The sequence below is a fragment of the Cherax quadricarinatus genome, chromosome 51 (genome assembly GCF_038502225.1).
Source record: "Cherax quadricarinatus isolate ZL_2023a chromosome 51, ASM3850222v1, whole genome shotgun sequence".
Lineage (NCBI taxonomy): Eukaryota > Metazoa > Arthropoda > Malacostraca > Decapoda > Parastacidae > Cherax > Cherax quadricarinatus.
The window spans coordinates 16,219,998-16,234,393 of record NC_091342.1 but is presented as its reverse complement, the minus strand read 5'-3'; the positions used below and the strand labels follow the sequence as shown (position 1 = coordinate 16,234,393).

At 38.7% G+C, this 14,396-nt stretch overlaps 1 protein-coding gene across 1 annotated transcript in view; it reads left to right on the top strand.

Moving 5' to 3' along the window:
- The first annotated feature begins 709 nt into the window (after nucleotides 1-709).
- Cpsf100 (cleavage and polyadenylation specificity factor subunit 2) overlaps nucleotides 710-14,396 on the top strand; it is a 125,481-nt gene continuing 111,794 nt past the window's right edge. The window contains exons 1-5 of the mRNA XM_053784763.2: nucleotides 710-849; nucleotides 4,276-4,424; nucleotides 5,025-5,184; nucleotides 5,347-5,452; nucleotides 6,056-6,144. Of these exons, the coding sequence (XP_053640738.1) occupies nucleotides 4,276-4,424; nucleotides 5,025-5,184; nucleotides 5,347-5,452; nucleotides 6,056-6,144 (504 nt within the window). The 5' untranslated portion in view covers nucleotides 710-849. The remainder of the gene's footprint in view (nucleotides 850-4,275; nucleotides 4,425-5,024; nucleotides 5,185-5,346; nucleotides 5,453-6,055; nucleotides 6,145-14,396) is intronic.

Sequence of the window (14,396 nt, the reverse complement as noted above, 5' to 3'; positions counted from 1 at the left end):
AGCCACCCAGGATAACCCAAGAAAGTCAGTGCGTCATCGAGGACTGTCAAACTTATTTCCATTGGGGTCCTTAATCTTGTCCCCCAGGATGCGACCCACACCAGTCGACTAACACCCAGGTACCTATTTGCTGCTAGGTGAACAGGACAACAGGTGTAAGGAAACGTGTCGAATGTTTCCACCCGCCGGGAATCGAACCCGGGCCCTCCGTGCGTGAAGCGGGAGCTTTAGCCACCAGGCCACCGGGCCACCGAGAATTTGCTTATACGTTTTGCATAGCCCGTTATTTTGCTGCTAAAAACAGATATTGAAGTCCCCCAGTATTATTGTCTCGCAATTGTTTTCAAGTTCGGACAATACTGTGGAAAAGTCTTCTAAGAACTGGTCCTGGGTAGGAGGGCGGTAACTAGTTACTACTAAGATGGGTTTGGTCTTGGGAAGCAGCACTTCAAACCATAGAATCTCCAGTTTATTGTTATTTAAATCAGGTCTTGAGTTGTAAGCTAAGTCATTTCTAATGTAGGCGCATACTCCACCACCCTTTCTGTTCTTATCTAAGCGTTTTATATTGTAACCTTCTATTTTGACCTCGTCGTCAGTCACCGTATCATCCAACCAGGATTCAGAGATGGTTACAACTGCCGCCCTAAATAAAGTTACCCTCGGATTTGGGTTGCACATGTTTGCCGGACCCCGCGGGGAGAGAGAGGCCCTTAACACCCCCAACACCAACATCAACAACAATAACAACAACAACTGCTATCGCGCTTGTTTCTGTTTCGAGGAATCAAGAGATTTAATGGTTTTCACCATCTCATTATAATTACAGCATCAGGAAACAGGAAAAGAGTAAGCTACTAATCCACTTAGGCACTTGCGGAAACTTCAAGAATGTATATTAGTATTTCGGTTTATAATAGTCAGAAGCTTTATATGTTTCTAGTAAAAGTTAAGATAAAATTTCGTTCGGATTTTTAACCCCGGAGAGTTAGCCACCCAAGATAACTCAAAAAAGACAGTGCGTCATAGAGGGACTGTCTTATTTCCACTGGGGTCGTCAGTCTTATTCCCCAGGATGCGACCCATACCAGTCGACTAATACCCAGCACCTACTTGCTCGCAAGGTGAACGGGACAGCAGGTATAAAGCAACACACCCAGTGTTTCCACCCTTTTCAGGACACTGTGTATGAAGCGAGAGCTTTGCCTACGAGGCCACGGGCCACCTTGGCTTCAATGATGAGGTGATCTGGTATTTAAGTTGAAGTGGTATGCCCCTTAAGTAAGTAAGTTTATTCAGGTATACACAAATACAGTTACATAGATTATCATACATAGCAGCATATGTGTAGAGAACCTAGGATAACCAGAAAAAGGCCAGAGTGACTTATTTCCATTGGGGTCCTTTAAAGGGAAGACCCTCGATGCAGTTAAGGGGTTTGTGAACTAAGAAACTGAATTGTCCTTCCCTCTTACAGACAAGCAGCTTTATAAAGTGGAGTACTGTGCAATATACAATTAGAGCAATTGAGATGTATAAACTACTTTGTAAGATAAGATTTGTTTGGATTCTTAACCCAGAGGGTTAGCCACCCAGGATATCTAAAGTAATTCAGTGTGTCATTAGGGTCCTTTAATCTTGTCCCTCAGGATGTGACCCACACCAGTCAGCTAACACCCAGGTACCTACTTACTGCTAGGTGAACAGTGACAACAGGTATAAGGAAACATGTTCAACATTTTCACCTACCGGGGCTTGAACCACAAACACTCATTGTGTATGAGGGGAGTATCTTCCCAACCTAGCCACTGGCAGTCTTAAAACTAACTTATAATTGCTAGACAGTGAGACACACACACAGTAGTTTATTAAAATGCTGTGAGTTGTAGTATTGGACATCACAAACTGTAAAAATTTTTAATCTGGTTTGTGATATTTTGAAATTAATGCATGTTGAAATGGACTGATGATGATGTGAGTATCAGTATGGATGTTAATATGATTTAGGTCAATAAGGTTGCTAATGATACATAAGAACACTTAGATAATTACTATATTAAAAGTATTCAGTTAATTCAAAATAATAATTCTAATAAAGCTTACATTAGGAGTGAAACTGGTAACCTGAATTAATGCAAATGTGATGAGAGTGTGTTTTACCTGTATGTAATACACGAATGATACAGTAAAATAAATTCAATAAAAATTACTCAAATTTATATGCAACAGATAAGTATTCAGTAATTCACTATAAAATTCTAATAAAAATTACACTAAGGATGAATTGATACTAAAAAATGATGAGATAGTATATACTGTAAATTACTATCTAGTAATAAATAAGAGTTGAAGGAAGCATGAAACAAGAATAGGGACAGTGTTGGATCAATGACAGGGTTTCAAGCATAATAAATTGTTGGCAGGGTCACATTAAGTTAAAGAAGTGTTTTATAACAGTAACTTTGAAGTTGTAAGCCGATAGGTAGCCCCTGGAAGCTTCAGGTAAAGAGTTCCAGATTTTAGGTCCTTCTATGCACGTTAAGTTGCTACACAGGTTGAGTGGGATACAGGGAATATCATAAGAGATTTCTGTGCTTAGAATTATGCCTATAAGTTCTGTTGTAGCTCTCAAGAAAGAGTTTCAGAGCAGAGTTGATATTATAATTGAATGTCCTGTATATGTAGTATGCATAGTAGTATGAGTGAATTGCATGAACATTTATGTTAAGTGTAGAGTTCGAAGTGTTGGGGAGTGTGTTACCTGGCACTATACTGGGTGATAATTTGTACAGTCAATTTTTGTTGAGTTATTATTGGCTTTAAGTGATTTGCTTTAGTGGATCTGCAGGTGCAAATAGCAGAGGTGAAGAAGGGATATATTAGAGAATAGTATAATGTAAGTAGTGCTGTTGGAGATACATCATAACATATCATAGAAAGAATGCTAACTGATTTGGATACTTTTTTTTTTGTTATGTGCTGAATGTGGGTGTTGAATTTCAAGTTTCTGTCAGTGTATAGATCTAAGAATTTTCCTTTGTTTGTCTTGCAGTGTGAAAACCATTAATTATAACATTTAGATGGACATTTATGACTCTGTTTCCAAACATGATATGGATCTTATGAATGTTAAGAGTTAGTTTATTGATAGTCATCCAGGTAGATATCTTTATGAGCTCCTCATTAACAATGTTATTGAGAGAATTTGGATTTCGGTGTGAGATGATGAAAGTTGTGTTGTCTGCAAACAGAATAGGTCTAAATTTTTGAGATGCATTTGGAAAATCATTGATGTGTATATGAGGGAAAGCAGAGAGCAGAGATCACTGCCTTGGGTTGATCCTGACTACCACCCATTTCGTAAGTGTTATGTAAACCCTGAGGGTTTAGCATTTTCCCCTAAATATAATGAGTGTAATCATTCAACTTGAAAATGCTAATTTAGTTTCTGTTGAGAGTTAAAACTATGAAACAGTGGATAGTGTGCACAGCTTACAGTGTAGTATCTGATCATCAAAATGGTATACAATACCGACAGGTTGGTAGGTAAGACACATAGGCAACAGTTAAGCAACTTTATTCCAAAACGTTTCGCCTACACAGTAGGCCTCTTCAGTCGAATACAGAAAGTAGGCAGGAACAGTAGAGATGTGAAGACGATGTAATCAGTCCATCACCCTTGAAGTCGTAGAATTTGAGGTTGTCAGTCCCTCAGCCTGGAGAAGTTCAGTTCTATAGTCAGTTCCATAGTTCCTGACTATGGAACTGAACTTCTCCAGGCTGAGGGACTGACAACCTCAAATTCTACGACTTCAAGGGTGATGGACTGATTACATCATCTTCACATCTCTACTGTTCCTGCCTACTTTCTGTATTCGACTGAAGAAGCCTACTGTGTAGGCGAAACGTTTCGGAATAAAGTTGCCTAACTGTTGCCTATGTGTCTTACCTACCAATGTAGTATCTGCTATATATATTCCAGACTTAATATTAGACTAGACTTGGTGGACTAGGTTTGATAAAATTAATTGGCTTGCTTTATATTATACTGTATAGATATTTAAATTCCACTAAGTACTGTATAGTCTAACCTAGAGTTCATGTAATCAAACTGTACTCTAGTTTTGACATCTAAAACCAAAATTTTTTCACTCTATGTCACATTGTTATTCAATTTCAAGTTGGAATATCGTATTTTATTACCTAAACCCATATACGTATAAGAGTGGAATCTTTTCACACATTTTATGTCTTATTTGTTTGCCTTTGTTTCAGATGACATCCATCGTTAAGTTTGAGGGTATTTGGGGGGTTGGGGAGGAAACTCCACATTGTTACCTCCTAACTGTCGATGATTTCACTTTCCTCCTCGACTGTGGGTGGGATGAAAAGTTTGACAAGAGTTATGTCGACCGGCTGGCCAGGTAAATAGAAAAACTTCTATGGGTTCAGAATACTGCTCAAACTTATACACTTAAGTAAATACATGTAATGGATAATATCGCACAAGTAAAATACAGTATATAACCTGGAGGAATGAGTCACAGTACATATGTATATTACGTACATTGTTATTTTCCTAAAATTAGAAAAACAGTTTTATTTTAGGCATTTAGTGTCTAAGGAAAAAAATGAATAGTGAAGGCATAGGCAGTATGAGAATTACAATGTACTGTATTGTACCTTTAAAGATCCTTAAATTACTAACTTCTGTACTGCCAAAAAATTTCAATAAGTTTACCAAAATTTTCAATAAATTATACAATTCATATGATCATATGGCTGCATTTCAAAAATTATTCCATATTAAGGGATATATTGAAAGTAAAATATCTTAACTGTATAATATGTGATGTCTCTCTAATTAATGCCTGATTGTCCCAATACAGTATTGTACTATAGTATTTAAAATTATATTTGTTACCTGATACACTGTTCTGTTTATCATATGCTGACATACAAGATTTTGAAATACCTCCACAGTACAACATATTTATTTTGTCCTTTCATTTTTCAATGTACAGGGTCCTTCCACGTGTTGACTGTGTTTTGATCTCATATCCTGATCCCCTACACATGGGCGCTTTGCCATACTTGGTAGGAAGGTGCCAGTTGTCATGCCCAATATATGCTACTATTCCTGTTTTCAAGATGGGGCAGATGTTCATGTATGACTGGTTTCAGGTGTGTAATATTGGACAAATGAAACATGTACTTTTTCTTTATCATTTGGGTTGTTTTCATGGGGGGCTATTTATCTCCTAACTTAAGATTCAAGTAATTATTGTATTATCTCTTTCTTATCCTCAGTTGGCTTTCTAATTGTGCTAATCGTCTTATTTTCAGAGCCACCATAATTATGACTTGGTGGAACACTTCACATTGGATGATGTTGATTCTGCCTTTGAACTCATCACGCAAATCAAGTACAACCAGAGCATACCAATGAGAGGTGAACATAGTGTGTGCTCATTTTGTTTTAGTTTACAACAAGTTCTGTATCACAACTTTTAACACATTTTATATAAGGCTCCATGTTTGCCATTCAGTCATGTGAAATGGAATAAGACAGGAGCTTTAAATGTCAGTTCCTTTGCCTATATGATCTCTGATATAATTTTTTTGAGATTCATTTTCCAACAGGATAATAAATTTTCAATACCTAAACTCCATAGTATAGTACTCTGGACTAATGGCCAACCACTTGAGTTAAGAGCTATATTTTAGGTATAATAATGACTATGCCCAAAAGGTGATAAGACTCACCACTGTTCATATATGTAAGTTAGATTGTAAAACAGTAAAATAAGTTAGGTCTCAAGAACATCAGCAGTGCTATGCTTTAAGATTTTTATTTATATAGGTTTTTTAATTGAAGAAGAATGTTAGCATTATAACATGCACCCTCTGTATAAAACCATCCCTAGTTTAAGTTATTTATATTGTACAGTATATCATTTTTGGCTAGTTAAATTGAAAGTTAGTTTCTTTTTATATTTATGCTTATCATACTGTATTCAAAATACTGTATTAATTTTTGTGGTCATTGTTTCAGGAAAAGGAATAGGCTTGAATATTTCTGCCCAGCCTGCTGGTCACATGATTGGAGGCTCCATATGGAGGATATTAAAAGATGGAGAAGGTGTAAGTTCTATTCATCAGCATAAACAGAAAAATTGTGATAAATTTAATGACTTAAAAGAGAAACATATCCAAAAATATAGACTAAGTCTCTCCAACATTTTCAAACCATCCAAGCCAGCTTGTGGTCCTGCATACTGCAAACCTGAAATGGTGACCAAGTAGGTTTCAAAAAGGTGAGAAGGTTAGAATTTGGGTCACATTTTTATTTATATCAAATCACAAATGTTACTAATTTTAGTTTATTTCTTGGTGACTTTTTTCAACTTAAATGTGACCCATCGAGATCTCAACCAGTAGAAAACAAGTTGAGAGTTTAAACCCTTCCAAACCACACCCTATTGAAATTTACATTGCCATCTTTTTTTTTGTACATAGATATGCTGTAGAAAATTTAGAAATAGATACAATAATTATATTTATTTGGAGGGAGGAGGTAAAAGAGGCTTTGTATGCAAAGGGCTTAGACATAAAGCAGGCATATGTGAGCATGTTAGATAGGAGAATAGAGACAAGTGGTTATTGGGATTTGATGAGATGATGTAGTGCAAGCATTGCCATCTTCAGTGGTCAGTGGTCAGTCGTCAGTGGTCAGTGGTCAGTCGTCAGTGGTCAGTGGTCAGTCGTCAGTGGTCAGTGGTCAGTCGTCACGTGAGGTCACAGACCCTGAGCTGCTTTGGGGATTAGCGTGGACGGTTACAAAGCATGGCTTGCTTCTGCAGTGTTTTAAAAACTGAGGTTGGAGAGTTGAAGGAGGAGGTCTTGCTTCTCCAGGAGGAGATTAGGAGGCTGAAGGTCCACCTCAATGGGTCTGGGAGAGAGTGTGAGGTGGCTGGAGTTGTGGGGAATGAGACTTCTAGCAGTGAGGTGCAGTCTGTCTCTCGCTGTGAGGAGGCTGTAGTTGGGGAGGTAGCAACGGCTACCAGCAGTGAGGTGCAGCCCAGCACCTGCTACAAGTGGCGAGTTGTTCACAGTAATGGGAGGCGCATCAGAGTAAGGAAAGTTAAGAGTGAAGATCTGAAGGTAGGAAATCGTTTCTCTGTTCTCCAGGATGAATGTACTTCAGTGGCCAGTGAAGGTAAGGGTACTACTGCCCCTGCTAATGAAGGTAAGCGCATTCTTGTGGTTGGTGACTCTCAGGTAAGATATATTGACCGTGCTTTTTGTAATAGGAATAAGAAGATGAGAGATAGAGTGTGCTTCCCTGGAGCTGGTGTTGGGGACATTGTCAACAGGCTGGATAATATCATGTCAGGTAATGGGAACAAGCCCATTATCTGTCTCAGTGCTGGTGGAAATGATATTGGGAAGGGTAGGAGAGAAGAGCTGCTAGATAAGTACAGGTCAGCTATAGATTTCATTAAGTCTAAGGGAGGGATCCCAATCATATGTAGCATCTTGCCTAGAAGGGGAGTAGGAAATGAATGGTTGTCTAGGGCAATTGGTGTAAATTGCTGGCTAGACAGATACTGCAAGGAACTTGCAATCCCATTCATTGACAACTGGAACAACTTTTATGGCAAACATGATATGTATGCAAGGGATGGGGTACATCTCTCTGGGGCAGGGGTGGTAGCACTTGCAGACTCGATTGAGAAGGCCATTGGTGAAATGCCTATGATTTTAAACTGATGGAAGATAGAGGTATGGGTGTGTGTGGGAAACAAGCAGGTTGCAACACTAGGGTTGGAAACAGTAAATGTATAAAAGGCATTCAGCATGAAGTTATAAATAAAGACAATAGAACAGGCCAGCAAACAAAGGGGAACAGCAGAGGGCAGCAAGGGACTAGCTCCCTTAAGGTTTACTATACTAATAGCAGGAGTGTTAGAAATAAGATAGATGAGCTAAGATTAATTGCAAGTGCAGGAAACATAGATATTATTGCTATAACAGAGACCTGGCTCAATCTGAAAGATAGAGAGATGCCCTCTGAATGTCACATACAAGGCTATAAATTATTCCACACTGACAGGGTCAACAGGAAAGGTGGTGGAGTAGCGATGTATGTCAGAGACAATTTAAATTGTTGTGTTAGACAAGATATTAAATTAGAAGCGTCAGCCACTGAATCTGTTTGGTTACAGCTTCTCGAGGGCCGAGAAAAACTAATTTTGGGTGTGATTTACAGGGCCCCAAATCTTGATAGGGAGTGCAGTAAACTTCTATGGGACGAAATTCGTAAGGCATCTACATACGAAAATGTTGTGCTAATGGGAGATTTCAACTATAGACAGATTGACTGGAGCAATTTGACAGGAAATTTAGAGTCGGGTGACTTTCTTGATACGATCCAGGATTGTTTTTTAAAACAGTTTGTGACAGAGCCAACTAGGGGAAATAACCTCCTTGACTTGGTTCTTGCCAGTAGGGAAACACTAATTAATAATCTTGAGGTTAATGATGAGCTTGGGGAGAGTGATCACAAATCACTCAGTTTTAATATATCATGGAATTCCCCTAATAATGACAATCAAGTCTCCGTCCCTGACTTTCGCTTGGCTGATTTCATAGGACTGAAAAATTACTTAGGTGGGCTGAACTGGAATGACCTGACTAAGGGTCAGGTAGGTGGTGATGGTTGCCGATATGATGCTTTCCAGGGCATAGTTCTAGCTGCTCAGTCAAATTATGTTCCAAATAGGGAAATCAGATCAAACAAAAATGATCCTAAATGGATGAACAATAGATTAAAATATCTGATTGGTCAAAAGAGAGGCATATATAGGCAAATCAAAAGAGGAGAGGCGCAATTAAGAAATCGATATATTCAGTTAAAGAGAGAAATAAAAAAGGGAATTAGAAAAGCAAAAAGAGATTATGAGGTTAAAGTTGCAAAAGAATCGAAGACTAACCCAAAAGGATTCTTTCAGGTATACAGAAGTAAGATCAGGGACAAGATAGGCCCACTCAAAAGTTCCTCGGGTCAGCTCACTGACAGTGATAAGGAAATGTGTAGAATTTTTAACACATACTTCCTCTCAGTTTTTACACAGGAGGATACCAGCGATATTCCAGTAATGATAAATTATGTAGAACAGGACGATAATAAACTGTGCACTATTAGGGTCACAAGTGACATGGTCCTTAGGCAAATAGATAAATTAAAACCTAACAAATCCCCAGGCCCTGATGAACTGTATGCAAGGGTTCTAAAGGAATGTAAAGAGGAGCTTAGCACACCTTTGGCTAATCTTTTCAACATATCACTACAAACTGGCATGGTGCCAGATAAGTGGAAAATGGCAAATGTGATACCTATTTTCAAAACAGGTGACAGGTCCTTAGCTTCGAACTATAGACCAATAAGCCTAACCTCCATAGTGGGAAAATTTATGGAATCAATAATTGCCGAGGCAGTTCGTAGCTATCTTGAAAAGCGTAAATTAATCAACGAATCTCAGCATGGTTTTACAAAGGGGCGTTCCTGCCTTACGAATTTATTAACTTTTTTCACTAAGGTATTTGAGGAGGTAGATCATGGTAATGAATATGATATTGTGTATATGGACTTCAGTAAGGCTTTTGACAGGGTCCCACATCAGAGACTATTGAGGAAAATTAAAGCACATGGAATAGGAGGAGAAATTTTTTCCTGGATAGAGGCATGGTTGACAAATAGGCAGCAGAGAGTTTGCATAAATGGGGAGAAATCAGAGTGGGGAAGCGTCACGAGCGGTGTTCCACAGGGGTCAGTGTTGGGCCCCCTGCTGTTCACAATCTACATAAACGACATAGATGAGGGCATAAAGAGCGACATCGGCAAGTTTGCCGATGACACCAAAATAGGCCGTCGAATTCATTCTGACGAGGACATTCGAGCACTCCAGGAAGATTTGAATAGACTGATGCAGTGGTCGGAGAAGTGGCAGATGCAGTTTAATATAGACAAATGCAAAGTTCTAAATGTTGGACAGGACAATAACCATGCCACATATAAACTAAATAATGTAGATCTTAATATTACGGATTGCGAAAAAGATTTAGGAGTTCTGGTTAGCAGTAATCTGAAACCAAGACAACAGTGCATAAGTGTTCGCAATAAAGCTAATAGAATCCTTGGCTTCATATCAAGAAGCATAAATAATAGGAGTCCTCAGGTTGTTCTTCAACTCTATACATCCTTGGTTAGGCCTCATTTAGATTATGCTGCACAGTTTTGGTCACCGTATTACAGAATGGATATAAATTCTCTGGAAAATGTACAAAGGAGGATGACAAAGATGATCCCATGTATCAGAAACCTTCCCTATGAGGATAGACTAAGGGCCCTGAAACTGCACTCTCTAGAAAGACGTAGAATTAGGGGGGATATGATTGAGGTGTATAAATGGAAGACAGGAATAAATAAAGGGGATGTAAATAGTGTGCTGAAAATATCTAGCCTAGACAGGACTCGCAGCAATGGTTTTAAGTTGGAAAAATTCAGATTCAGGAAGGATATAGGAAAGTACTGGTTTGGTAATAGAGTTGTGGATGAGTGGAACAAACTCCCAAGTACCGTTATAGAGGCCAGAACGTTGTGTAGCTTTAAAAATAGGTTGGATAAATACATGAGTAGATGTGGGTGGGTGTGAGTTAGACCTGATAGCTTGTGCTAACAGGTCGGTTGCCGTGTTCCTCCCTTAAGTCAATGTGACCTGACCTGACTAGGTTGGGTGCTTTGGCTTAAGCCGGTAGGAGACTTGGACCTGCCTCGCATGGGCCAGTGGGCCTTCTGCAGTGTTCCTTCGTTCTTATGTTCTTATGTTCTTAAGCAGGTTAATATTTTGTGAAGGGATTCAGGGGAAACTTGTTAAGCAGACTTGAGTCTTGGAGGTGGGAAGTATAATGCCTACACTTTAAAGGAGGGGTTTAGGATATTGGCTGTTTGGAGGGACATCTGAACTGTCATATCTGGGTGCCTCTGCAAAGACAGTAAGTGTGAATGATGGTGAAAGTGTTGAATGATTGTGAAAGTGTTTCTTTCATTTTTTGGGTCACCCTGCCTTGGTGAGTGATGGCTGATGTGTTCCCAAAAAAATATATATATATCTTCTTCTTTCAACGTACCAGCCGTATCCCACTGAGGTGGGGTGGCCCAAAAGAAAAAAACTGAAGTTTCTCCTTTTAAATTTAGTAATTTATACAGGAGAAGGGGTTACTAGCCCCTTGCTCCCGGCATTTTAGTCGCCTCTTACGACATGCATGGCTTACAGAGGAAGAATTCTGTTCCACTTCCCCATGGAGATAAGAGGAAATAAACAAGAACAAGAATTAGAAAGAAAATAGAAGAAAACCCAGAGGGGTGTGTATATATATGCTTGTACATGTATGTGTAGTGTGACCTAAGTGTAAGTAGAAGTAGCAAGACTTACCTGTAATCTTGCATATTTATGAGACAGACAAAAGACACCAGCAATCCTACCATCATGTAAAACAATTACAGGCTTTCGTTTTACACTCACTTGGCAGGACGGTAGTACCTCCAAAAAAAAAAAAAATGGGTTATATTAAGTGTTGATGCAACTGGAGAAGACAATAGTGTAGAGGAGATAGATTTTGGGAGATGTTAAGTGAGTGTTAAGGGAGTTTAAAACCAAGTGAGTGAATAATTGTGGTGGGGGACCTAAATGCTGAAGTGGAAGCAACTTTTGTAGAGGGCCTAGTAGATAGATTTGGGGTGCCAGGGGTAAATGATAATAGAAGGCCTTTTATTGAATTTAGTATAGAAAGAGAATAAATAAGTATACAAGATGTGACATAGGATGTAATGACAGTAGTTTGTTGAACTATGTATTGGTGGATAAAAGGTTGATGGTAGAGTTCTGGATGTGCATGTTTATAGAGGAGCAACAGGTATATCACATCATTATTTAGTTGTAGCTACTATGAGATTAAGAAGTAGATGGGGTACAAGGAGAGCAATATCACTGAGTAAAAGAGAGGTGAAAGCTTATAAACTAAAGGAGGAGGTAGTTAGGGTAAGGTATAAGCAACTATTGGAAGAAAAATGGGCTAGTTAGAGTATAGGTAATGAGGAGGTTGAAGAAGTATGGGGTAGATTTAAGAATGTTGTGTTAGAGTGTGGAACCGAAGTTTGTGGTTATAGGAGGGAGGGTACAGGAGGGAAAAGGAGTGATTGGTGGAATAATGAGGTAAAGGGAGTGTTAAGGAGGAAAAAGTTATCATATGAGACATTTTTACAAAGCAGACGTACAGTGGACTTCTGCTTACAAGTTTAATCCATTCCGTGACCTAGCTCGTAACCCGATCTGCTCGTATGCTGAGTCAGTTTTCCTCATTTAAATTAACTGAGATGCCATTAATCCGTTCCAGCAGAATTCCTGCTCTGGAGGCAGTACAAAATACTTGAATATGATGCTAATATCAACTCTACGGCTTATTTATCTATCACATTTCATCTGATATGACATAATAAACAATATAATTAACACAGAATCCTGATATATACTCTCGATCTCTAGTGCACTCAGCTCACACACTGAGGTCTGGGGTTTAAATCTCCTCCGGTATGGCTGGAAAACATTAGGGATGTATTTCCATAAGACACCTGCTGTCCCTGTTCCTGTTCACCCATCAGTTTAAAATGGGTACCTGGGTCTTAGTCAAATTGTGTGGGTCGCATCCTGGGACAAACTGACCTAAATTGCCTGAAATGCTCAGCGTAACAAGCAGCTTTCTATATAGTAGTAATATGTCATTGATGTCAGCTAGACCTGTGTACCATGTACTTTTTTTTTTTTTCAACAAATAAGCCGTCTCCCACCAGGGCAGGGTGACCCAAAAAGAAAATGCTTTCATCATCATTCACCACTTTCACCTCACTTATACATAATCACTGTCTTTGCAGAGATGCTCAGATACGACAGTTTAGAAGTCCCTCCAAACTGTCAATATTCCAAACCCCTCCTTTAAAGTGCAGGCATTATACTTTCCATTTCCAGGACTCAAGTCTGGCTAACCGGATGTACATGTACTTGTAGTAAATAAAGATATTATTATTATATTATTAAAATATGTTATTACGTGACAAGTGATGGTGGCCATTTCCGCTTCCGCTCTGAAAACATCTTCCCATGCTTACCCTTCTGAGGTGTTGTTATAAGAGGCTAACTGCACAAGTTTTATAAGGAAAACACTGAAATAAGAAATATTGTATAAAAACATAATGAAAAATAATAGAGAATGTAAAGAAATAAACTGGTGTACGAACAGCATTTACCTTGGAGAAGAGATGCTGACGGAGGTTGATGGTGGAAAAGATAGGCAGAGCGGCATATGCTGTCAGTGGCCCTATAAACCCCAACAACATCAACAACATTGGAGTAGTTCATTTCGTTTCGTCCTTTTTCTATTGCTTAATCGCTTAACTTACTTCCTACACTCTTAATGCTACACTTTATCACTGACTTTAACTGCTACAATTTTTTTTATTTTTTCACTTCACTTCTCACTGATTCTTGGCTTTTTCTCCATGTTTTTCACTGGTGATGGTGAGCGTTGTTGGGGTATTTACTGTGCCATCTAGTGGCAGCGTTTGTTGTTTTGTTGTGTTCTGAAGCTCACTTGTTATTATTATTATTATTATTATTATTATTATTATTATTATTATTATTATTATTATTATTATTATTATTATTATTATTATTATTATTATTATTATTATTATTATTATTATTATTATTATTATTATTATTATTATGGGGAGCGCTAAACACGTAGGATTATACAGCGCCTGTGGGGGTGGGGGGATGGAAGGTATTCAGGCTTAATTTAGGGAACTGGAACACAGATACAATTCCCTAGATCAAGAGTCCCTCACCAGCGTCAAGGAACCTCCCTTGAGGGGGAAGCTTGCAACCTGAATTTTGGCTCTCATTCAGGAGCAAAAAATCGACCGAGCGACAGCTCGTATCCTGAAAAACTCACATGGTGGCGCACTCGTAAGCGGAAATTCCACTGTATGAGGAGGGTGGAGTATAAGTAGAGTAAAAGGTTAAGAGAGTGGTGAGGGAGTGTAAAAGGAGAGCAAATGAGGGATTGGGTGAGTTTCTGTCAAATAATTTTGCTGAGAATAAGAAAAAGTTTTAGAGTGAGAGCTATAGTTTGAGAAAGCCTAAGGAATGAATGGTGGTATTGTGAAGATTGCAGGAATATTTTGAGGAGCTGTTAAAAGTTAACAAAGAAAGAGAGGTAGTGATTTTGTGCATTAATCAGAGAGGTATAGCATCTTTTAGGAGTGAGAAAGAGCC